Source organism: Glandiceps talaboti, chromosome 7, assembly GCF_964340395.1.
Source record: "Glandiceps talaboti chromosome 7, keGlaTala1.1, whole genome shotgun sequence".
Classification (NCBI taxonomy): Eukaryota; Metazoa; Hemichordata; class Enteropneusta; family Spengelidae; genus Glandiceps; species Glandiceps talaboti.
Window position 1 is genome coordinate 27074562 of NC_135555.1, and position 25278 is coordinate 27099839.

Consider the following 25278-nt stretch of genomic DNA (forward strand, 5'->3'; position numbering starts at 1 on the left):
GTGATTGACTTGTAATCTGTACATTGCTGGTTGTGAAGTCATGATGGTTGAATGGTTAGAGTGATTGGCTTGTAATCCGTACATTGCTGGTTGTGGAGTCATGATGGTTGAATGGTTAGAGTGACTGGCTTGTAATCTGTACATTGCTGGTTGTAGAGTCATGATGGTTGAATGGTTAGAGTGGCTGGCTAATGTAATATTTCAAATATAATTGAATTGTATTTATCATACTTATTTGCTGCAAAGAAGTATATTTTTAAAGGAACCTTAAGTATATTGCATCTTGGTAAGGTATAAAGTCCATGAGTCAACCCAACTGTATAATTGGGAAGCTGGTAGGATAGTTTGCTATACAAATATTTTGTTTTAATCCTTTGCCCTTACAGTGGCTAAACTGGATTGTACATGTATGCTCCCTGTAGAGTTGAACAAATTATATATGGCCATATAGTGTCAATATTTGTCTGTACCAGGAGAAATAAATTGTACAGCCATGATCACAACATCCATTGTGGAAATATATATACTATTAGTAGTGTTTATTATTTGAGCTAAAGCCTTGTTTTTCTTTAACATTAGGATGAACCACTTGTTAAGCAGAATGGAGTTCGTGTCAATGTTTTATGTTTGGATAATGTTGATGTTGGACCACATCGATTTCAACAAATCAAGTCTTTCCGTTATGGTCAAATTGTTCAAAATGTCCTGAAGGAAATGAAAGCACTGGAGTAAGTCAATCAGTCAACAGTTCATAACAGTAGTCTTTCTTTTTTGTATTTAATAACATTTTTATGGGCAAAAGATACAACTCTTTTTGTATTTAATAACATTTTTATGGGCAAAAGATACAACTCTTTTTGTATTTAATAACATTTTTATGGGCAAAAGATACAACTCTTTTTGTATTTAATAACATTTTTATGGGCAAAAGATACAACTCTTTTTGTATTTAATAACATTTTTATGGGCAAAAGATACAACTCTTTTTGTATTTATTAACATTTTTATGGGCAAAAGATACAACTCTTTTTGTATTTAATAACATTTTTATGGGCAAAAGATACAACTCTTTTTGTATTTAATAACATTTTTATGGGCAAAAGATACAACTCTTTTTGTATTTATTAACATTTTTATGGGCAAAAGATACAACTCTCTTTGTATTTAATAACATTTTTATGGGCAAAAGATACAACTCTTTTTGTATTTAATAACATTTTTATGGGCAAAAGATACAACTCTTTGTATTTAATAACATTTTTATGGGCAAAAGATACAATTCTCTTTGTATTTAATAACATTTTTATGGGCAAAAGATACAACTCTTTTTGTATTTAATAACATTTTTATGGGCAAAAGATACAACTCTTTGTATTTAATAACATTTTTATGGGCAAAAGATACAACTCTTTTTGTATTTAATAACATTTTTATGGGCAAAAGATACAACTCTTTTTGTATTTAATAACATTTTTATGGGCAAAAGATACAACTCTTTTTGTATTTAATAACATTTTTATGGGCAAAAGATACAACTCTTTTTGTATTTAATAACATTTTTATGGGCAAAAGATACAACTCTTTTTGTATTTAATAACATTTTTATGGGCAAAAGATACAACTCTCTTTGTATTTAATAACATTTTTATGGGCAAAAGATACAACTCTTTGTATTTAATAACATTTTTATGGGCAAAAGATACAACTCTTTTTGTATTTATTAACATTTTTATGGGAAAAAGATACAACTCTTTTTGTATTTAATAACATTTTTATGGGCAAAAGATACAACTCTTTTTTTATTTATTAACATTTTTATGGGCAAAAGATACAATTCTTTTTGTATTTAATAACATTTTTATGGGCAAAAGATACAACTCTTTGTATTTAATAACATTTTTATGGGCAAAAGATACAACTCTTTTTGTATTTATTAACATTTTTATGGGCAAAAGATACAACTCTGTATTTATTAACATTTTTATGGGCAAAAGATACAACTCTTTTTGTATTTAATAACATTTTTATGGGCAAAAGATACAACTCTTTTTTGTATTTAATAACATTTTTATGGGCAAAAGATACAACTCTTTTTGTATTTATTAACATTTTTATGGGCAAAAGATACAACTCTTTTTGTATTTAATAACATTTTTATGGGCAAAAGATACAACTCTTTTTGTATTTAATAACATTTTTATGGGCAAAAGATACAACTCTTTTTTGTATTTAATAACATTTTTATGGGCAAAAGATACAACTCTTTTTGTATTTAATAACATTTTTATGGGCAAAAGATACAACTCTTTTTGTATTTAATATTATTTTTATGGGCAAAAGATACAACTCTTTTTGTATTTAATATTATTTTTATGGGCAAAAGATACAACTCTTTTTGTATTTAATAACATTTTTATGGGCAAAAGATACAACTCTTTTTGTATTTAATATTATTTTTATGGGCAAAAGATACAACTCTTTTTGTATTTAATAACATTTTTATGGGCAAAAGATACAACTCTTTTTGTATTTAATAACATTTTTATGGGCAAAAGATACAACTCTTTTTGTATTTAATAACATTTTTATGGGCAAAAGATACAACTCTTTTTGTATTTAATAATATTTTTATGGGCAAAAGATACAACTCTTTTTGTATTTAATAATATTTTTATGGGCAAAAGATACAACTCTTTTTGTATTTAATATTATTTTTATGGGCAAAAGATACAACTCTTTTTTGTATTTAATAACATTTTTATGGGCAAAAGATACAACTCTTTTTGTATTTAATATTATTTTTATGGGCAAAAGATACAACTCTTTTTGTATTTAATAACATTTTTATGGGCAAAAGATACAACTCTTTTTGTATTTAATAACATTTTTATGGGCAAAAGATACAACTCGTTTTGTATTTAATAACATTTTTATGGGCAAAAGATACAACTCTTTTTGTATTTAATAACATTTTTATGGGCAAAAGATACATCTCTTTTTGTATTTAATAACATTTTTATGGGCAAAAGATACAACTCTTTTTGTATTTAATAACATTTTTATGGGCAAAAGATACAACTCTTTTTGTATTTATTAACATTTTTATGGGCAAAAGATACAACTCTTTTTGTATTTAATAACATTTTTATGGGCAAAAGATACAACTCTTTTTGTATTTAATAACATTTTTATGGGCAAAAGATACAACTCTTTTTGTATTTAATAACATTTTTATGGGCAAAAGATACAACTCTTTTTGTATTTAATATTATTTTTATGGGCAAAAGATACAACTCTTTTTGTATTTAATAACATTTTTATGGGCAAAAGATACAACTCTTTTTGTATTTAATATTATTTTTATGGGCAAAAGATACAACTCCTTTTCATGAATGGCAATCTTTACATTTTGTATTTTAAACTTTTCTTAAGTTATCAATTTCAAAACTGTCCCATTTCTAATATTAATTTACTTTTAGATTTTAGCACAACTGTACTGAAGTTCAGTAGTTCTTCATGTGTACACTTATTACGTTTATACACTTATTACATGTGTACACTTATTACGTTTATACACTTATTACATGTGTACACTTATTACGTTTATACACTTATTACATGTGTACACTTATTACGTTTATACACTTATTACATGTGTACACTTATTACGTTTATACACTTATTACATGTGTACACTTATTACGTTTATACACTTATTACGTTTATACACTTATTACATGTGTACACTTATTACGTTTATACACTTATTACATGTGTACACTTATTACATTTATACACGTATTACATGTGTACACTTATTACATTTATACACTTATTACATGTGTACACTTATTACGTTTATACACTTATTACATGTGTACACTTATTACGTTTATACACTTATTACATGTGTACACTTATTACGTTTATACACTTATTACATGTGTACACTTATTACGTTTATACACTTATTACATGTGTACACTTATTACGTTTATACACTTATTACATGTGTACACTTATTACATTTATACACTTATTACATGTGTACACTTATTACGTTTATACACTTATTACATGTGTACACTTATTACGTTTATACACTTATTACATGTGTACACTTATTACGTTTATACACTTATTACATGTGTACACTTATTACGTTTATACACTTATTACATGTGTACACTTATTACATGTGTACACTGATTACATGTGTACACTGATTACGTTTATACACTTATTACATGTGTACACTTATTACGTTTATACACTTATTACATGTATACACTTATTACATGCTTACACTTATTACATGTGTACACTGATTGCGTTTATACACTTATTACATGTGTACACTGATTACGTTTATACACTTATTACATGTGTACACTTATTACGTTTATACACTTATTACATGTGTACACTTATTACGTTTATACACTTATTACATGTATACACTTATTACATGTGTACACTGATTACGTTTATACACTTATTACATGTGTACACTTATTACGTTTATACACTTATTACATGTATACACTTATTACATGCTTACTTTTATCATTACATGCTTACACTTATTACATGTATACACTTATTACATTACACTTATTATTACATGCTTACACTTATTACATGCGTACACTTATTACATGCTTACTTTTATAATTACATGCTTACACTTATTACATGTATACACTTATTACATGCGTACCCTTATTACATGTATACAATTATTACATGCTAACATTTATTATTACATGTTTACACTTCTTACATGTATACACTTATTACATGATTACACTTATTATTACTTGTTTACACTTATTACATGTATACACTTATTACATGCTAACATTTATTATTACATGTATACACTTATTACATGTATACACTTATTACATGCTAACAGTTTATTATTACATGTATACACTTATTACATGTATACAATTATTACATGCTAACATTTATTATTACTTGTTTACACTTATTACATGATTACACTTATTACATGTTTACACTTATTACATGTATACACTTATTACATGTATACAATTATTACATGCTAACATTTATTATTACTTGTTTACACTTATTACATGTATACACTTATTACATGATTACACTTATTACATGATTACACTTATTACATGTATACAATTATTACATGCTAACATTTATTACTTGTTTACTTATTACATGCGTACACTTATTACATGATTACACTTATTACATGATTACACTTATTACATGATTACACTTATTACATGTTTACACTTATTACATGCGCACACTTATTACATGCGCACACTTATTACATGATTACACTTATTACATGATTACACTTATTACATGATTACACTTATTACATGTTTACACTTATTACATGTTTACACTTATTACATGATTACACTTATTACATGATTACACTTATTACATGATTACACTTATTACATGTTTACACTTATTACATGTTTACACTTATTACATGTATACACTTATTACATGTTTACACTTATTACATGATTACACTTATTACATGATTACACTTATTACATGTTTACACTTATTACTTGTTTACACTTATTACATGATTACACTTATTACATGATTACACTTATTACATGATTACTTATTACATGTTTACACTTATTACATGATTACACTTATTACATGTTTACACTTATTACATGTTTACACTTATTACATGATAACATTTTGATCAAATGTTAACAACAAGGTAGGGAAAACACCAAAGTGAACTGTATTTTACTGCCTTTTTGTTTTCTTCTGACGTGAAAGTTAGCCTTTAAAGTTAATTATCATACTAGCAACAGTATTTCTTTTTTATCTAAAATATACCAAGTGCATGTTGAATGTTGATTAAGTATGTTTTAAATTTTTCCTCACACCCAATAGTGACTACATTGGTGGTTCCACATGTACTTGACATATTCATTCTTTCCATAATTTTACAGGTTACGAGATGTCACTGGTGCTTTCATGAAGGTAATTAAGGATGAAACACTGAATGGAGCTGTGTGTACTATGACCCTAGCTAAAGGCTTTGAGGTTATGAAATTTCCTGAAATTTTAACATAATAGTTTCACCTTACTCAAGACAAGGTTGACGTGCTCAATCACAAATATTTTTCTAAGATGAAAAACCAAGTGAAAGAACTATTCAAAACATCAAAGCGGAAACCACTGAAAACAAAACATCTATTAAATCATTGTGAAGAGGACACTAGTGTTCCTGAACATCTTGCTTGTGTCTGTCTGTCTGTCTGTCTGTCTGGTTTGTTTCCTTTGGTTGCCATTGCACATATTCATGTTCACATGAGTATTTACTGTGTAGCTAATTTATAATTATGTAATATTATTTATTCAATTATTTAATGAAGAAAACGTGTATATCAATACAATTACATGTGACTAATTGATACAATGTATAAAATGAGATTGCACAATAATTAAATTTGGAACTTCCTTACTTTCACCATGAATAGAAAGTGATTTCAAATGATGGTCACAGTTAACAATAAAATAAATAATTATTAACATCACAGTGTTGTTATGTTTTCTTTAATTGTTATAAAGAAGGAAATATTGATCAGTTTATTATTGTTTTATTTCCTTACATCATGTGTAGTTTTTACCTCCGGTAAGAGGAGGTTATGTTATGTTTTGTGTGTGTGTGTGTGTGTGTGTGTGCCATTCTGTTTGTGGACACAATATCTCAAAAAACTTCTCCATCAATTCTAATGAAATTTGCTACACATCTTCCATATGCTAATCACAAGAACTGGTTTGATTTTGGTAAACAACCAATTAACATTAATTAGTCATTTGCTTAATTAATGTTTTTTAGCACAACAACTGATAAGGTTCAGTAGTGCTATAGGTATGGCAAAGTGTCAGTCTGTCTGTCTGTATGTCTATCTGTGTGGATGTTTGTGTGTAAAGAACTTAAAGTCAAAAACTGCTGGACCGATTGCTTTATTATTTAGTGGTCATGTTACTTCTGGTGTCTAGTTGGGAAATTGTTCAAACGAAAATGATTGCATCAGAGATGTGGGTTTTGGGTTAAAAAAATGTGCTTTTGGTCAAAAAACTTCCAAAAGTACTGGGTAGATTGGCATGAAATTTGATGGGAATATTCTTAGGGGTGAGTAAATTAAGATTTGGTCATGACATGATGATTCCCTCAGTAATATGCAAATTAGGGCTAAAATGTGTCTTTTTGGTCAAAAACCAATAAATCCAAACCTATAATAATAATAATAATAATAATAATAATAATAATAATAATAATAATAATAATAATAACGGTTTATTTCGGAACGTTGTGACCTAATGGTCAAATTACGATTGTTACATTACTTTAAAAACACATAAAGGACTAACACACTGCAGGTAACTAAAAAAATGTGGTAACATTACAATTAAAAAAACAAATTACAATGACGAGACACACTAGAGACAATGACTATTTTGCAACAAATTGACACAGGAGACAACTGGACTGAGTTCTTTCTGTTTAGTTCTTTCTTTAAAGTTCCTAACATTACGGTTTCTTGTTGGGTACTTGTGATTTATAAGTGCCGGAACATGGTGATTGAGTTTGTGGTCTGGTTTTAACACCTGGGCAGCAAACTTAAGACAGATATTCTGACGTCGAATCTCTAAGGACGTAATTGTGATTCCTTATAGGTACTAAAAGGATACTTTATTCTGAGAGCTCTCTTTGTTTTTCCGTTAAACTTCCTTGCCAAACGATGCATGCATATTCTAACGTTGAACGAAGTAATGACACATAAATACGTTTCAGATCGTCAACAGTCGCGCCAAATCTACTCAATACACGTAATATGTGTAACCTCTGTGAAGCTTTTCTGACCATCTCATGAACATGTTTTTCCCATTTTAATTTATTGTTAATCGTCAATCCCAGACATTTGAAGTTTTCTACAATACCTAGATCTATTTCATTCAGAGACAGAGGATGAAGATGATTGAACTGCTTCGCAAAACAAAACACCATCTCCTTGCACTTCTTGGGATTCAATTCCATGTTATTGTTTACTGACCAAGCACTAACGTTGTCCAACTCAGTCTGCATACAAGAGACAACAGGTGTGTCTCACTGTACACAATCTGATAAGGTGGTGTCATCCAATTTTTACATGTTGACAACGCTGAAACAAGAAGTGTGCAACCCATTTTACTATATTACTATTTATGCTAAGTTGTAACAATTTTGATATTAAAATATTATGGTCGATTTTGTCAAACGCCTTACTGAAATCTAGAAAGCATGCTCTGACCATACTACCTTGTCCTTCAAGCTGTTCTATCCAGTTTTGCACCATATCTATCAAGGCAAATGTAGATGAAGACTTTATGGTGCAAGCATATTGTTTCCTGTCAATTTTCCCTTTAATTTCCCGTTTAATCCATTTTTCAACTAGACTTTCCATCCCCTTTGCAACAAGGTTTTGTGTACAATTGGTATAATCCATTGGCGTATAATCTTTTGTGATGTTGACAAAATGTGAATTGATTGCGTTAGCTAAGGTAATACCATGCAACCTTTCACCATCTACTTCTAGTTCGGGGACATACTCAGATTTACCACTACCACTTAATTTATTTATCTCCCTCCACCATTTTCTACTGTCCCCTTTCGTACAGTTGGCTATCTTTCTAGAATAGTAACCTTTCCTGTTAACACTTATAGCACGTTTCACTTTGTTCCGCCAGTATTTATACAGGACAAATGTCTTATCATTGAATGCTTTTTGGCGATTTTTGATCATGTATTTGATTTGATCAGTAATAAAAGGTTTAACAGACGTGCAGACCTTGATTGTTTTCAAGGGGAAATAAAATTCAATTGCAGGAGAAACAGAAGAGAGGAAGGCAGATGTTTTCTCCTTGCAGGATGGACTTTGATAAACACTTTGCCAGTCCTGGGTCATAATCCACTGAGCGAATTCTCGTACATTAGAATCCTTCAAAGGTCTGATGGTAATTGATTTCGTGGGTACTTGCAATTTCTGTCTAGTTCGCCAGAGAAGCATAGAATGATCAGAGGAACAAAGTGGACCGATGGACTGTGGGGAATTATACAACTGATATAAATTGGTCAATATAAGGTCAAGAGTAACGTCACCTCTGGTTGGAATTGATACAACTTGCTTTAACTTTAAGTTACAACTATTGATAACTGATTCAATGTTCATACGGTTGAAATCGCCAAGAATAATGATATATACCTGTCTCGGGTGACTTTGAAATTGTATTGTCAACAACGTTCATAATGTGACTTGTCAAGGGTTTTTCATCACTACCAGGTGGGTGGTAGATACAGCCAATTAGCAACTGGTTTACTTCCCTTGGTAGCCAATGAGGTCGCGCAGTGCACCATACAGATTCTATGTTGTCAATCTGATAGTCTATAAGTCTAGGCTGTAGAGTCTCATTTATATACAAACAAACACCCCCGCCACGTTGCTTTTGTCGGTCTCAGCGGAAAAGGTGATCATTTTCTATGGATTTTATGTTATTGGTGATATCTTCTGAGAACCAAGTTTCAGTCACCGCGGCAATTTGGATATCATTCATGCTGCAAACAGTCCGAAGTTCATCTACTTTTCTAACCAAAGATCTTGCATTGCATAACATAACATTGGGAAGGGCCTTGATCTTTACCTTCTCATTTGACATCTGTAATGGCAATAGTGTCCTGTGACAGCTGTATTGCTGATGTTGGGGTGGACCCTCCATCACACGATTGGTAATTCTTACCGGTATTGGATACTGTTTGTTCTTGCCTGCTGCGATGCCTCTCTTGATTGGCTGGGCTTTACACAACTTCAAGTTTCTTAGTCTTTGCCAGGTGGTGACATTCAGTCGGTATAATAATGGCCCAGGTTATTCACAACGGCGCGGTGTTCATAATCCCATTCAACATCGTTCTTGAATATGCAAAAGACATCCTTACATGTAATCCTTGCAATGTTGCATGTAGTTTGAGACAGGCAATGTAGGAAAAAACCACTCAAACCAGGACAACTTGTTGAGCTAAGAAGAGGTCCAGTTGATACTTCTAACATTCACAAATACAGACACCACTGTATAAACATCAAAAGGCAACGAAATACACCAAACAAACTTGGTGCTGCCGAAGCACAACCACATACAACCTACTGAGCAGATTGGGCTGAAATTTAACAGGGATGCATCTATGGGAGTATAGATGAAGAAATATTAAGCATATAATAATCTCATCAGTAATATGCAAATTAGGTGTAAAAATGTAAATTTTGGTCAAAATTTTTTTCAAAAAGTAATTTGTCAATAAGACAAAGTTGGTGAGATGTTTTTAGAAGTGTTATTCTGCAGATTTTCTTCATAATATTTTGATACAATTGGCCCTAGCAACCATGACCATGCCCTTAGCAACAACCGAATGGCGGTATATTTTCCTCAAATAACATCATCTGGTAGGCAAGTGAGTAAACATTTTAAAAATGTATGCAAATATCTCCAGCAACCATGACCACGCCCATAGCAACAGCCAAACAGTCACTTATTTCACAAAGATAACAGGGATTAATAGACAATTGAACAAACATTCTACCGTTATGAGATTGCCACACCTACATTCATATGTTATGGGGTTGTTATACTTACATTAACATGTTTAATATAGGGTTGTCATACTATGGTGTCCAATCCATGACAAAATTACAACTAAGATTGAAGGTAGTGATGTTGATTTGTAAGATGAAATGTTGAATCGTAGAACCATGAAATACAATGTTGAACTGAGAAAAAGAATGTCGAATAGTGGAACCCTGAAATCAAATGTGTAACTGTGAAATTGGGCTTAGAAGAATGAGTAGTCGAATGAAACAGGAAGCATAGTAATCGAATGTCGAACTGTACAATAGAATACAGAATTAAACATGGAAAATAGAATACAGAATTAAAAAATGGAAAGTTGAGTTGTAAAATTTCATTCAGAAATGAAAGTTCAGTTTTGGAATGACGAATTGTAAAATGGAATAAATAAAGGAAAAATAGATATTTGAGTTGTAAAATTGAAATAAGAATAGCAAAATGAGGAGTTATAATTTTGACATGGATTGGATACCATAGTCATACATGTGTTATGTGGTTGTCATACTTACATTCACATGTTATTTGGTTGTTATACTTACATTCATGTGTTATAGGGTTGTCATACTTGCTCACATGTTAAGGGGTTGTCATACTTACATTCATATGTTATAGGGTTGTCATACTTGCATTCATGTGTTATGGGGTTGTCATACTTACATTCACATGTTATAGGGTTGTCATACTTGCATTCACATGTTATAGGGTTGTCATACTTACATTCATATGTTATAGGGTTGTCATACTTGCATTCATATGTTAAGGGGTTGTCATACTTACATTCTTATGTTATAGGGTTGTCATACTTACATTCATATGTTATAGGGTTGTCATACTTGCATTCACATGTTATAGGGTTGTCATACTTGCATTCACATGTTATAGGGTTGTCATACTTACATTCATATGTTATAGGGTTGTCATACTTGCATTCACATGTTATGGGGTTGTCATACATGCATTCATATGTTATAGGGTTGTCATACTTGCATTCATATGTTCTCGGGTTGTCATACTTACATTCATATGTTATAGGGTTGTCATACTTGCATTCATATGTTATAGGGTTGTCATACTTACATTCATATGTTATGGGGTTGTCATACTTGCATTCATATGTTATAGGGTTGTCATACTTGCATTCATATGTTATAGGGTTGTCATGCTTACATTCTTATGTTATAGGGTTGTCATACTTACATTCATATGTTATAGGGTTGTCATACTTACATTCATATGTTATGGGGTTGTCATACCTGCATTCACATGTTATGGGGTTGTCATACTTACATTCACATGTTATGGGGTTGTCATACTTGCATTCATATGTTATAGGGTTGTCATACTTATATTCACATGTTATAGGGTTGTCATACTTACATTCTTATGTTATAGGGTTGTCATACTTACATTCACATGTTATGGGGTTGTCATACTTACATTCACATGTTATGGGGTTGTCATACATTCATATGTTAAGGGGTTGTCATACTTGCATTCATATGTTATGGGGTTGTCATACTTACATTCACATGTTATGGGGTTGTCATACTTACATTCATATGTTATGGGATTGTTACACTTACATTCATATGTTAAGGGGTTGTCATACTTGCATTCATATGTTATAGGGTTGTCATACTTATATTCCCATGTTAAGGGGTTGTCATACTTACATTCACATGTGAAGGGGTTGACATACTTACTACATTCACATGTTATGGGGTTGTCATACTTACATTCACATGTTATGGGGTTGTCATACTTACTACATTCACATGTTATGGGGTTGTCATACTTACATTCACATGTTAAGGGGTTGTCATACTTACATTCACATGTTAAGGGGTTGTCATACTTACATTCACATGTTATGGGGGTTGTCATACATTCATATGTTAAGGGGTTGTCATACTTGCATTCATATGTTATGGGGTTGTCATACTTACATTCACATGTTATGGGGTTGTCATACTTACATTCATATGTTAAGGGGTTGTCATACTTGCATTCATATGTTATAGGGTTGTCATACTTATATTCCCATGTTAAGGGGTTGTCATACTTACATTCACATGTGAAGGGGTTGACATACTTACATTCATATGTTATAGGGTTGTCATACTTATATTCCCATGTTAAGGGGTTGTCATACTTACATTCACATGTGAAGGGGTTGACATACTTACATTCACATGTTATAGGGTTGTCATACTTGCATTCACATGTTATGGGGTTGTCATCCTGACATTCATATGTTAATGGGTTGTCATACTCACATTCACATGTTAAGGGGTTGTCATACTTACATTCACATGTTAAGGGGTTGTCATACTTAAATTCACATGTTATGGGGTTGTCATACTTAAATTCACATGTTATGGGGTTGTCATACTTTCATTCACATGTTGAGGGGTTGTCATACTTACATTATTATTATTATTATTATTATTATTATTATTATTATTATTATTATTATTATTATTATTATTATTAGACTTTATTTAAACTCGATAGACTGTTGAGCCAAAGGCTCTTCTCACACAGTGTCGAGATAAAAATATACAATATATACATTAAAAATACTAAACCATTAAAACAAATACAAGGGTGAGTAAAATGGTAAAAGCCAGGAGAACAGCCAGGCGACTACTAAACTAACTGTTTTCTAAAAGATGACATTTACATTTACGTTTAAAAGACTGAAGAGTGGAGCATGATTTGATATCAATACTTAAATCATTCCAGGTTTTAACACCATTATATAAAAAACTCTTCCTAAAAAACTGTGTTCTATGTTTTGGGATGTAAAGTTCATCTCTGTCTGCTGCACGTGTGTTACGAGTGTGCACTTCTCGAATGCCTCTAAAATCATTCAGATAATTTGGAGCCAGGCTATTCTGGACTTTGTACATTAAAACAGCTTCATTGTAAATGATACGTTTTCTGAAAGGAAGCCATTGAAGAGATTCAAATAAAACAGTACTAGGTGTATTAAAATTAGTGTCTAAAAGCACTCTTGCAACAGCTTTCTGAAGTCTTTCAATGCGGAGTAAAAGCGTGTTTGAACAATGACCCCATATGTTAGAACAGTAGTCAAAGTGGGGTAGTATAAAACAATTGTAAAAAGTAATCTTTGCTCTCTCATTTAAAAAAGTTCTAATACGTTTAAGTTGATGAAGTTTAAAAGCAACTTTACTACATACAGTGTTCACTTGTTTTTCCCAAGTCAGTGTATCATCAATATTTACACCTAAAAGCTTTTCATTTGAGATACATTCTAGCTTGGTACTGCCACATGTAACATTGATACAGTTATTCGTCCTCGCTTTTTTCTGCGATGTTCCTATAACCATCACCTTGGTTTTCTGCAAATTTAGGCACATGTTACTACCCTCACACCATTGTGTGATTAAATTTACATCATGGTTGAGTCGGGTTTCAATTTCAGAAACATTAGGACTAATAGCCTGTGCTGCGGTATCGTCAGCGTACATGTACATATCTGTTCTTTCAGAAATTAGAGGGAGGTCGTTGATGAAGAGTAGAAAAAACAACGGCCCTAAAATCGATCCCTGTGGCACGCCAACACAAACATTAAGGGGGTCGCTCAGGATTCCGTTAAACGATATAGATTGTGACCTATTCTGTAAGTAGGATGTAAAGAAGGGCAAAGTCTTCTCCGAACAGCCGTACATTTTCAACTTCCGTAATAAAATATCATGGTTGACGAGATCAAAAGCCTTACGGAAATCTAGGAGTAAAACACATATTAGGTTTCCTCTATCTATACCTTGATACCAGGAGTTAGTTATATTTGTGAGGGCTGTTTGACATGAGTGAAACTTACGGAAACCAGATTGATTGTTTGATAACAAGTTATGGGAAGTCAAAAAGTTATAAAAATGCATATGGACATGTTATGGGGTTGTCATACATTCACATGTTAAAGGGTTGTCATACTTACATTCACATGTTATGGGGTTGTCATACTTACATTCACATGTTATGGGGTTGTCATACTTACATTCACATGTTATGGGGTTGTCATACTTACATTCACATGTTATGGGGTTGTCATACTTACATTCACATGTTATGGGGTTGTCATACTTACATTCACATGTTATGGGGTTGTCATACTTACATTCACATGTTATGGGGTTGTCATACTTACATTGACATGTTATGGGGTTGTCATACTTACATTCACATGTTATGGGGTTGTCATACTTACATTGACATGTTATGGGGTTGTCATACATTCATATGTTAAGGGGTTGTCATACTTGCATTCATATGTTATGGGGTTGTCATACTTACATTCATATGTTATGGGGTTGTCATACTTACATTCACATGTTATGGGGTTGTCATACTTACATTGACATGTTATGGGGTTGTCATACATTGACATGTTATGGGGTTGTCATAATGGGGTTGTCATACTTACATTCACATGTTATGGGGTTGTCATACTTACATTGACATGTTATGGGGTTGTCATACATTGACATGTTATGGGGTTGTCATAATGGGGTTGTCATACTTACATTCACATGTTAAGGGGTTACTTACATTGACATGTTATGGGGTTGTCATAGTTGCATTCACATGTTAAGGGGTTGACATATTGTTGATCTTATTGAATGAAAAATTTGACTGATGTATGAAATGTCCGAAAAAGATAAATGTGTTATAAAGCTATTACAAGCCTATTCAAACAATGCAGTTACACATTAGTCAAATGACAAGTCATTGAGAATGACATAGTCCTCGCTATGATTGGATTTTAAGGAATTATCACTACTCTGATCACGCAACAACACTTGTGAACCTAAATCAAACAGACTTAGATATGTTGTGTCTGCTTGTTGGACATGGAACATGCCTACAACGGATGCACGGACGCACGGAACCCAATCCATAAGTCCCCGTCTCGCACTTCGTCCGGCGGGGACTAAAAATAGAGCCAATGGCGGTGTGGCACAACTGTACTGTTAAAAATGTTTACCGACATGCTGATCCATGCTAGGTGTAGGTGTTCATTTGCTGAATGATTATCCAGTTGCCTATCCAACCCTGTTGTTATCTTTGCAATATACGCGATCATTTGGCTGTTGCAATGAGCGTGGTCATGTTGCTAGACATCTGTATACATTTTTTGAATGTTCGTTCACTCTTCTACGAATCCCTGATGTTATCTTTGCAATATGTGATCATTTGGCTGTTTCTAAGGGCATGGTCTTGTTGCTTGGCACATTTACAAACAATGTTTATTCACTTGTGTATTAATCTTGTTGTTATCTTTGCAATATATGTGATCATTTGTACTTTTTGATACATAAGTTTTTGACTAAAATTTGTATGCCTAATTTGCATATTACTGATGAGATCATTATATGCTTAATATTCCTTCATCTATACACCCACAGATGCATCCCCATTAAATTTTGTCCAAGCTGCTCAGTAGTTTGGGAATTAAAGATGTTTGACCAAAAAGACACATTGTTAGCCCTAATTTGCATATCACTGATGGAATCATCATGTCATGCACAATTCTTAATCTAAACAGACCTAAGAATGTTTCCACTAAATTTCAGAATGATTTGTCTTTTTTGACCAAATATCACATTTTTTTACCCAAATCACACACCGATGGTAAGATCATTTTGATTTGAACAATTTCCCAACCAATCAAATATTATGGCAATCAGTCCAGCGGTTTTTGACTTTAAGTTGTTAACACACACACACAGACAGACGGACAGACAGACAGACAGACACTTTGCCATGCCTATAGCACTACTGAACCTTATCAGTTCAATTGAGCTTTTTAAAAAAACACAAGTTCCATTGATATAATTTTCCTCATTTATTTTTGTTTGTAAACAATAGATTATGTAGCACCATGTCACCACATTAGTTATAAAAATTATGTACAAGGTTTGCAAATAACCTACTACAAGAATGTGTTGATTTACATAAGAAGTTCAATTATTATCTTCACTAACAATATTTGTATAAATTTCACAATAAGTTTCATAACCATTAAAGTATATCATTTTCTAGTTGTATTGTATGTACTTGGAACTCTATCCAGTAAAGGTGATCTATCTTCCACTTTAGTTGCAAACATACTGTTCAGGCAACTCTTTCTCATAATAAAGACAAATGAAACCTGTTTTTGTGGAAGACACAATCCCCCCCCCCTCTCTCCCAATACATTACTTCTATGTGACTGAATGGAGACATGCATTTAAAAGAAATTGTGGCAACAAATAAATACTACAAAGAGTCTGTGATAATACAGGAAATCACTGAATTTCGGTAATTGAACCTGAAGATTATAGGTTTTGAGTGATGCAGTAAACATTAATTGTTAACTACAAACATGGCTGCCATTTGGTCAAATCTGCATGTATCAAACAGCAAATTGATGAGCATATGTCTCATGATATGTCACTTATGTGTCAGATATGTCACTTATGTCTCATGATATGTCACCTATGTCTCATGATATGTCACTTATGTCTCATGATATGTCACTTATGTGTCAGATATGTCACCTATGTCTCATGATATGTCACCTATGTCTCATGATATGTCACCTATGTCTCATGATATGTCACCTATGTCTCATGATATGTCACTTATGTGTCAGATATGTCACCTATGTCTCATGATATGTCACCTATGTCTCATGATATGTCACTTATGTGTCAGATATGTCACCTATGTCTCATGATATGTCACCTATGTCTCATGATATGTCACTTATGTGTCAGATATGTCACTTATGTCTCATGATATGAAAGAAATCAGATAATGCATGTCTGAGAGATGATGAATTACGGACGAATGCACAAATGGACAGAGCCCTTGGTAAACGCACTCCTTTGGGGCTAACTGAAGTGGAAACATGATATATGTTGACAGTGACAATAAATTAGAATACGTTAAAAACAACCTATCTACTGGGTATAATATTACCTTTCATATACAAATTAAAATTCTACTGACTTCTGGCAAAAAAAAGAAATATCACAAAGAGATACTTGCAAATATCAAATGAATAATGACATACAAACTGGGCAAATTGAACTGAGATGAACAAAATTTGCACAGAATATTGCCATGGCAATGGACAAAAGTCAAATATTTACAAACAGACATCATGGCATATACAAATCATAATGTAGTACAATTCTCAAAAACAAAAACTTTGAATAAAGTCAAATGTGAAATTCTCTAACTTGGCATTTGTACCAATTCTCATAACTACAGACTTGTCTGTTTACTCTTCGGTGTACACTACATGTATATGTTGTTACTATGGTTTTGTGTAAATTAGGCAGTGCACACTATATCTACATGTTGATACTATGGTCACATGTTAATTAGGCAGTGTTATCCTAATGCAATAAGCCCCAGTTCTCATCCATTGTACTTTTTAAAAGTTAGTTAGTTACAGTTTAGTGAAACTTTGTTGATAGTTCAACATGTAAGCACCCTTTATTGGCATCATCTTACTCAGTGCATTATAATAGGTGAAAACATGTAAACACCCTTTATTGGCATCATCTTACTCAGTGCATTATAATAGGTGAAAACATGTAAACACCCTTTATTGGCATCATCTTACTCAGTGCATTATAATAGGTCAAAACTTGTAAGCACCCTTTATTGGCATCATCTTACTCAGTGCATTATAATAGGTGAAAACATGTAAACACCCTTTATTGGCATCATCTTACTCAGTGCATTATAATAGGTGAAAACATGTAAACACCCTTTATTGGCATCATCTTACTCAGTGCATTATAATAGGTGAAAACATGTAAACACCCTTTATTGGCATCATCTTACTCAGTGCATTATAATAGGTGAAAACATGTAAACACCCTTTATTGGCATCATCTTACTCAGTGCATTATAATAGGTCAAAACTTGACTGCACACCCAGGTGTAAAATATCAGAGATAATAGGTGAAAATTTGACAGCACACCCAGGTGTAAATAAAATATGAGAGATGTCTTTTTTAAAAACTAGATGTTAACACACAATATTGCAATGTCTAGTAATGTGTGTGTGTGTCAATATGGTTGAAAAATAGCCAAGATCATTGCATTCATTACTTTCTAGTACCCAGTTGTCAAGGTTGTATAGTGATATCCCCCCACCCATATTATCGAGTGTGCACACTTGAACAAAAAAAACCCTTTTGGTTGTTTCAATGTGAGCATTGCAGTTATCTATATTGGCAGGTTTAGTATATGAATCTAATGTTAGTTTCACTATTTAATTAAAATACATGTACAGACACCATTTACTGGTTATCATAACAAATACAGATAATTCAGAATTTACTGTAATGTAAATCAGTTTTCCAATCTTGGCCGCTTTCTCAAAAATCAATGTTGACATTGCATAGCAATTTGTAGTAATATGTTATATTTATAGCGATACAACAAATACATGTCTGCCAAAAAATCAACAAATTCTACAAGAAACATAATTATTTGATATGCATGTATCCTTGCAGCAGCACCCTTAATATTCGAAAGTTTAAAATCAAACTTTCGTATCATATTTAATCTTTTATTTGTAACTCACAGTTAATGTACTTTTGCTATTGATAGTGGTGGGGATGTGGAATTGGGGTAAAGGATAGAGGTGGGGATGGGGATGTGGAATGGGGGTAAAGGATAGGGATGGGGATGTGGAATGGGGGTAAAGGATAGGGGTGGGGATGTGGAATTGGGGTAAAGGATAGAGGTGGGGATGGGGATGTGGAATTGGGGTAAAGGATAGGGGTGGGGATGTGGAATTGGGGTAAAGGATAGGGGTGGGGATGTGGAATGGGGGTAAAGGATAGGGGTGGGGATGTGGAATTGGGGTAAAGGATAGAGGTGGGGATGGGGATGTGGAATGGGGGTAAAGGATAGGGATGGGGATGTGGAATTGGGGTAAAGGATAGAGGTGGGGATGGGGATGTGGAATTGGGGTAAAGGATAGGGGTGGGGATGTGGAATTGGGGTAAAGGATAGGGGTGGGGATGTGGAATGGGGGTAAAGGATAGGGGTGGGGATGTGGAATTGGGGTAAAGGATAGAGGTGGGGATGGGGATGTGGAATGGGGGTAAAGGATAGGGATGGGGATGTGGAATGGGGGTAAAGGATAGGGGTGGGGATGTGGAATTGGGGTAAAGGATAGAGGTGGGGATGGGGATGTGGAATGGGGGTAAAGGATAGGGGTGGGGATGTGGAATGGGGGTAAAGGATAGGGGTGGGGATGTGGAATTGGAGTAAAGGATAGGGGGGTGAGGATGTGGAATTGGGGTAAAGGACAGGGATGGGGATGTGGAATTGGGGTAAAGGATGGGGATGTGGAATTGGGGGTAAAGGGTAAGGGTGGGGATGCAGTGGGATGATTCCATTTACTTAGTCCATATAAATAATCCATAGAAAGGCTTGTTGATGTGTGAGGGCGCCCTAACACACAGTACCTTCACATCATCTGTAGTTTGAGGCAAGATTTACTTCTTGAGGACTTTAATCAAGAAAGGGTGTAATTATTCAATATTGCCCTGGTGTTCAACATTTTCTCCTAACGCCCCCCCCCCCCCCCTTTTTTTTTGGTGGGGGTTCTAACTGATTAACAAACCCAACATGCAATGGGTGGTGCATCAGGAAGTTTATTGACAATTTTCCAGGGGGGGGGGGGGGGGGTAGTTCCAAATTCAGAAGAATATGGAAAATGTGGAGAAGGATTCAGCAAGGTATTTTATAATCCTTACTTACTTACACTAATAACTGAATTCATATAAACTATTAAATCCTAAATTAGAGAGAGAAGGAAACTGCCACAAAACATCAAGGAAGGAAATTGTTTATTCAAGAAGCAATGTGGCTTGGAATCTAACTATTTTGTGAAATCAAGTAACTTGCATATGCCTCACAGTCAAACCCAAGTCACTATCATTTAGCTGTTGCTATGGGCATGGTCTTGTTGCTAGGCACATATCCATACAATTTTGCAATGTTTATTCATTTATTTTCCCATCACTGGCATTATTTTGGCACTATGTGTCATTGTTTACCTGTTGTTATGTATGTGGTCTTGTTGCTAAGGACATTTACATATTTTAAAGTAATGTTTATTCAATTGCCTAACCATCCCTGTTATATTTGTACACAAAAACAACAACTATCATTTGACTGTTGCTAAGGTCATGGTCATGGTTGCAATTTGCACACTAAAACTTTCAATCAGAATCATTAGCAAATTTCATTCCCAGTAGTATGACAGAAAGTTTGATACCAATATCATTGCTTCATCTACGAGACAGATAGACAGGCAGACAGACAGACAGACATTTTACCTTGAACCAACCCGTAGCTCAGTTTGTGTTAAACTTAGTTAGAGAATGTTTCCAAGCAACCTTGAGGAGGGATAATTGCAGTGCCACTCAAGCCAGGCATACACTACGGAGGGATTATTACAGTGCCACTCAAGCCAGGCCCACACTACGGAGGGATTATTGCAGTGCCACTCAAGCCAGGCCCACACGACAGAGGGATTATTACAGTGCCACTCAAGCCAGGCCCACACGACAGAGGGATTATTGCAGTGCCACTCAAGCCAGGCGCACACGACAGAGGGATTATTGCAGTGCCACTCAAGCCAGGCGCACACGACAGAGGGATTATTGCAGTGCCACTCAAGCCAGGCATACACTACGGAGGGATTATTGCAGTGCCACTCAAGCCAGGCCCACACTACGGAGGGATTATTGCAGTGCCACTCAAGCCAGGCGCACACGACAGAGGGATTATTGCAGTGCCACTCAAGCCAGGCATACACTACGGAGGGATTATTGCAGTGCCACTCAAGCCAGGCCCACACTACGGAGGGATTATTGCAGTGCCACTCAAGCCAGGCCCACACGACAGAGTGATTATTGCAGTGCCACTCAAGCCAGGCGCACACGACAGAGGGATTATTGCAGTGCCACTCAAGCCAGGCGCACACGACAGAGGGATTATTGCAGTGCCACTCAAGCCAGGCCCACACGACAGAGGGATTATTGCAGTGCCACTCAAGCCAGGCGCACACGACAGAGGGATTATTGCAGTGCCACTCAAGCCAGGCGCACACGACAGAGGGATTATTGCAGTGCCACTCAAGCCAGGCGCACACTACAGAGGGATTATTGCAGTGCCACTCAAGCCAGGCCCACACGACAGAGGGATTATTGCAGTGCCACTCAAGCCAGGCGCACACTACAGGAATCATCTGAACACAATTTCCTCACACCGATTCCTCTTGTGTGCAGGCAACTTTTCTTAAGAATTTGGTCATTTGTGGCTGTGAGCCAAATATCTAGCATGTTTGATATTTTTAACCTCGCATGAGCTTTTCCTTGTGTGCCAGAATGTGAGCATTCTGCTCATGACTTTCTCTTAAGAGTGCATGCCTGGCAATGATGCAAAAGTACAAATTGTTTGTGACCAGTTCAAAACACAGGTGAGTAACTTCTACATCACTAACAACGGTATTTTCATGATTTTAGAAGACAAACGTGTCAATCTCTAGTCATGGCTATTATCTTAGAGGGAATAGTCAACAAGATGTCAGTTATTGTGTGTCACAGGATGAGATAGTTATCTCGTTTGGTAGAGTTAAGTGACTATTCAAGATAAAAGATCATTGATATCCGCTCAAGTCTAGATGCCCAAAGCTCAGCTGTTGACTTTAGCAATGTGGAAGTCATCTCTTCGGAATCGCTTCATTGTTTTCAACCAGTATCAGAGAAGGAAATTCACGATATCATCAGGGGTGCACCAAACAAGTCAAGTAGCTTAGATCCATTGCCAACATCATTTGTCAAGCTGTGTCTTGATAAACTACTCGTGATTATCACTTGGATTATTAATTTGTCACTCGAATCTGGCTTTGTACCTCATTTATTGAAGTCTGCAGTTGTCACACCACTTAAAAAGAAACCCACGCTCGATCCGGAAATTCTCAAAAACTTTCGTCCAATTTCCAATCTACCTTTTCTGTCGAAGTTACTTGAAAAGGTAGTTGCTGCTCAGCTCACAGACTTCTTGAATAATAACCTTTTATTTGAGCCACTTCAATCTGCCTACAAACAACATCACAGTACCGAAACAGCACTTCTCCGTGTACATAATGATATTCTGACTGCACTCGACTCAGGACAAATTGTTCTTCTTGTTCTTTTAGACTTATCTGCAGCGTTTGATACCATAGATCACGAAATACTTCTAAAGTGTTTGTCAGGTCTTGGTATCAAAGGAACTCCTCTTAAATGGCTTTGCTCATACCTCACAGACAGATTTCAATCAGTTACAGTAAATGGGAAAATGTCACTTGCTCAATTGCTACGGTTCGGAGTACCTCAGGGCTCTGTCCTAGGACCTCTATTGTTTACTATTTATATTTCTCCACTCAGTCAGATCATTCGCCATCATAAACTTCAGTTTCACCAATTCGCCGACGATAATGAACTGTACTTGTCTTTTAAGAAATCCAAAACCACCTCTGCCGTATCTTCTATTGATGAATGTGTCAACGATATTAAGAAATGGATGACGCAAAATAAACTGAAGTTAAATGATTCTAAGACGGAAGTCATTTTAATTCGTTCCAAATTTGATCATTCGCCGTTGCCTCTCACTCCCATCAACATATGTTCAAGTGTTATTGAAACTACTTCATCTGCGAGAAACATTGGTGTCATATTTGATGACAATGATACATTTCAACAACACATAATTACCACCTGCCCCACCATTAACTTCCTCCTTCGTAAAATTGGACACATCAGGAAATACCTCTCTCAGGATTCTTGTGCCACCCTCATCCATGCTGTCATATCATCGAAGCTAGACTATTGTAATTCCTTACTATATGGTCTGCCCGACGTTCACTTACAGCGCTTACAACATACCCAAAATACGGCAGCTAGGATTATTACGCTCACCAAGAAATTCGAACACATAACCCCTATTCTAAAACAACTTCATTGGCTTCCAGTATCTCATCGTATTGTTTTCAAACTTCTGCTCTTCACTTATAAAGCCCTAAATGGAATATCTCCACAATATCTCAAGAACTTAATTACACCCGTTCTTCATTACGCACTCTTCGTTCATCGGATAAATGCCTTCTGCATACACCCAAATGGAATCTGGTTTCCTATGGTCGCTGCTCCTTCTCCTCAGCAGCTCCTGAACTTTGGAACTCTCTACCCCTGGACATTAAAATGTTAACATTTTCAAAAGACACTTGAAAACCCACATATTTCAGAGAGCTTTTTCATCTCCTTTTTTCGAACTCTAAGTGCCACTGAACATTGTTTTCTTTGGATATTTGGCGCTATATAAATTTATTAGATAGATAGATAGATATTCCTGCTCACTAAAGCAATGGCTAAGGTTATTTTGGCCAAAGATTGACACATTTGTCTTCTAAAATCATGATAATACCGTAGTTAGTGATATAGAAGTTTACTCACCTGTGTTTTAGACTAGGGCAAACATTTTGTACTTACGTCATCGTCATGCATGCACTCTTAAGAGAAAGTCGTGAGCTCACGTTCTGGTGCACACACAGGAAAAATTCATGTGAGGCCAAACACAGCAAACATGCTAGATATTTGACTCACGGCCAAAAAATAGCAAACATGCTAGGTATTTGATTCACGGCCAAAAAATAGCAAACATGCTAGATATTTGACTCACGGCCAAAAAATAGCAAACATGCTAGGTATTTGATTCACGGCCAAAAAATAGCAAACATGCTAGGTATTTGATTCACGGCCAAAAAATAGCAAACATGCTAGATATTTGACTCACGGCCAAAAAATAGCAAACATACTAGGTATTTGATTCACGGCCAAAAAATAGCAAACATGCTAGATATTTGACTCACGGCCAAAAATAGCAAACATGCTAGATATTTGACTCACGGCCAAAAATAGCAAACATGCTAGATATTTGACTCACGGCCAAAAATAGCAAACATGCTAGATATTTGACTCACGGCCAACAAATAGCAAACATGCTAGATATTTCACTCACGGCCAAAAATAGCAAACATGCTAGATATTTGACTCACGGCCACAAATGACCAAATTCTCATGAAAAGATGCTCGCACACAAGAGGAAGCGGTGTGAGGAAATTGCCACAAGTGAAATTTTGATCAGGTGATTCCTCTAGTGTGTGACTGGCTTCATATACACTTGTTACATTATGTTAAGTACCCTATAAAAATTTCAAATGATTTAATGAGATCAATAAAGCAATAATTTCCGAACACTTATATCTGCCTAAATATTCCAGAGAGGCAGTTCACCAAAAAAGCAGGCTTTTAGCCTAATTTGTATGTCGCCAATGAGATCATCATGTACTTAACATCACTTTACCTGTACATCCCCAGAAACATCCCTGTGAAATTTCAGCCAAATCAGCCAAGTATTTTTGGAATTACACTTTTGAGCAAAAAGACACATTTTTATCCCTGATTTGCATATAACTGATCATCATGTCATGAA

The 25278-nt window shown here is 34.6% G+C and overlaps 1 protein-coding gene across 1 annotated transcript in view; it reads left to right on the forward strand.

Annotated features, from left to right (window-relative positions):
* The window catches only part of LOC144438150 (15-hydroxyprostaglandin dehydrogenase [NAD(+)]-like), a 79095-nt gene extending 72567 nt beyond the window's left edge, over window positions 1-6528 (forward strand). Inside the window, exons 6-7 of the mRNA XM_078127180.1 lie at window positions 580-728; window positions 5985-6528. Coding sequence (XP_077983306.1) covers window positions 580-728; window positions 5985-6108 — 273 coding nt within the window. The 3' untranslated portion in view covers window positions 6109-6528. The remainder of the gene's footprint in view (window positions 1-579; window positions 729-5984) is intronic.
* Window positions 6529-25278: the final 18750 nt, after the last annotated feature.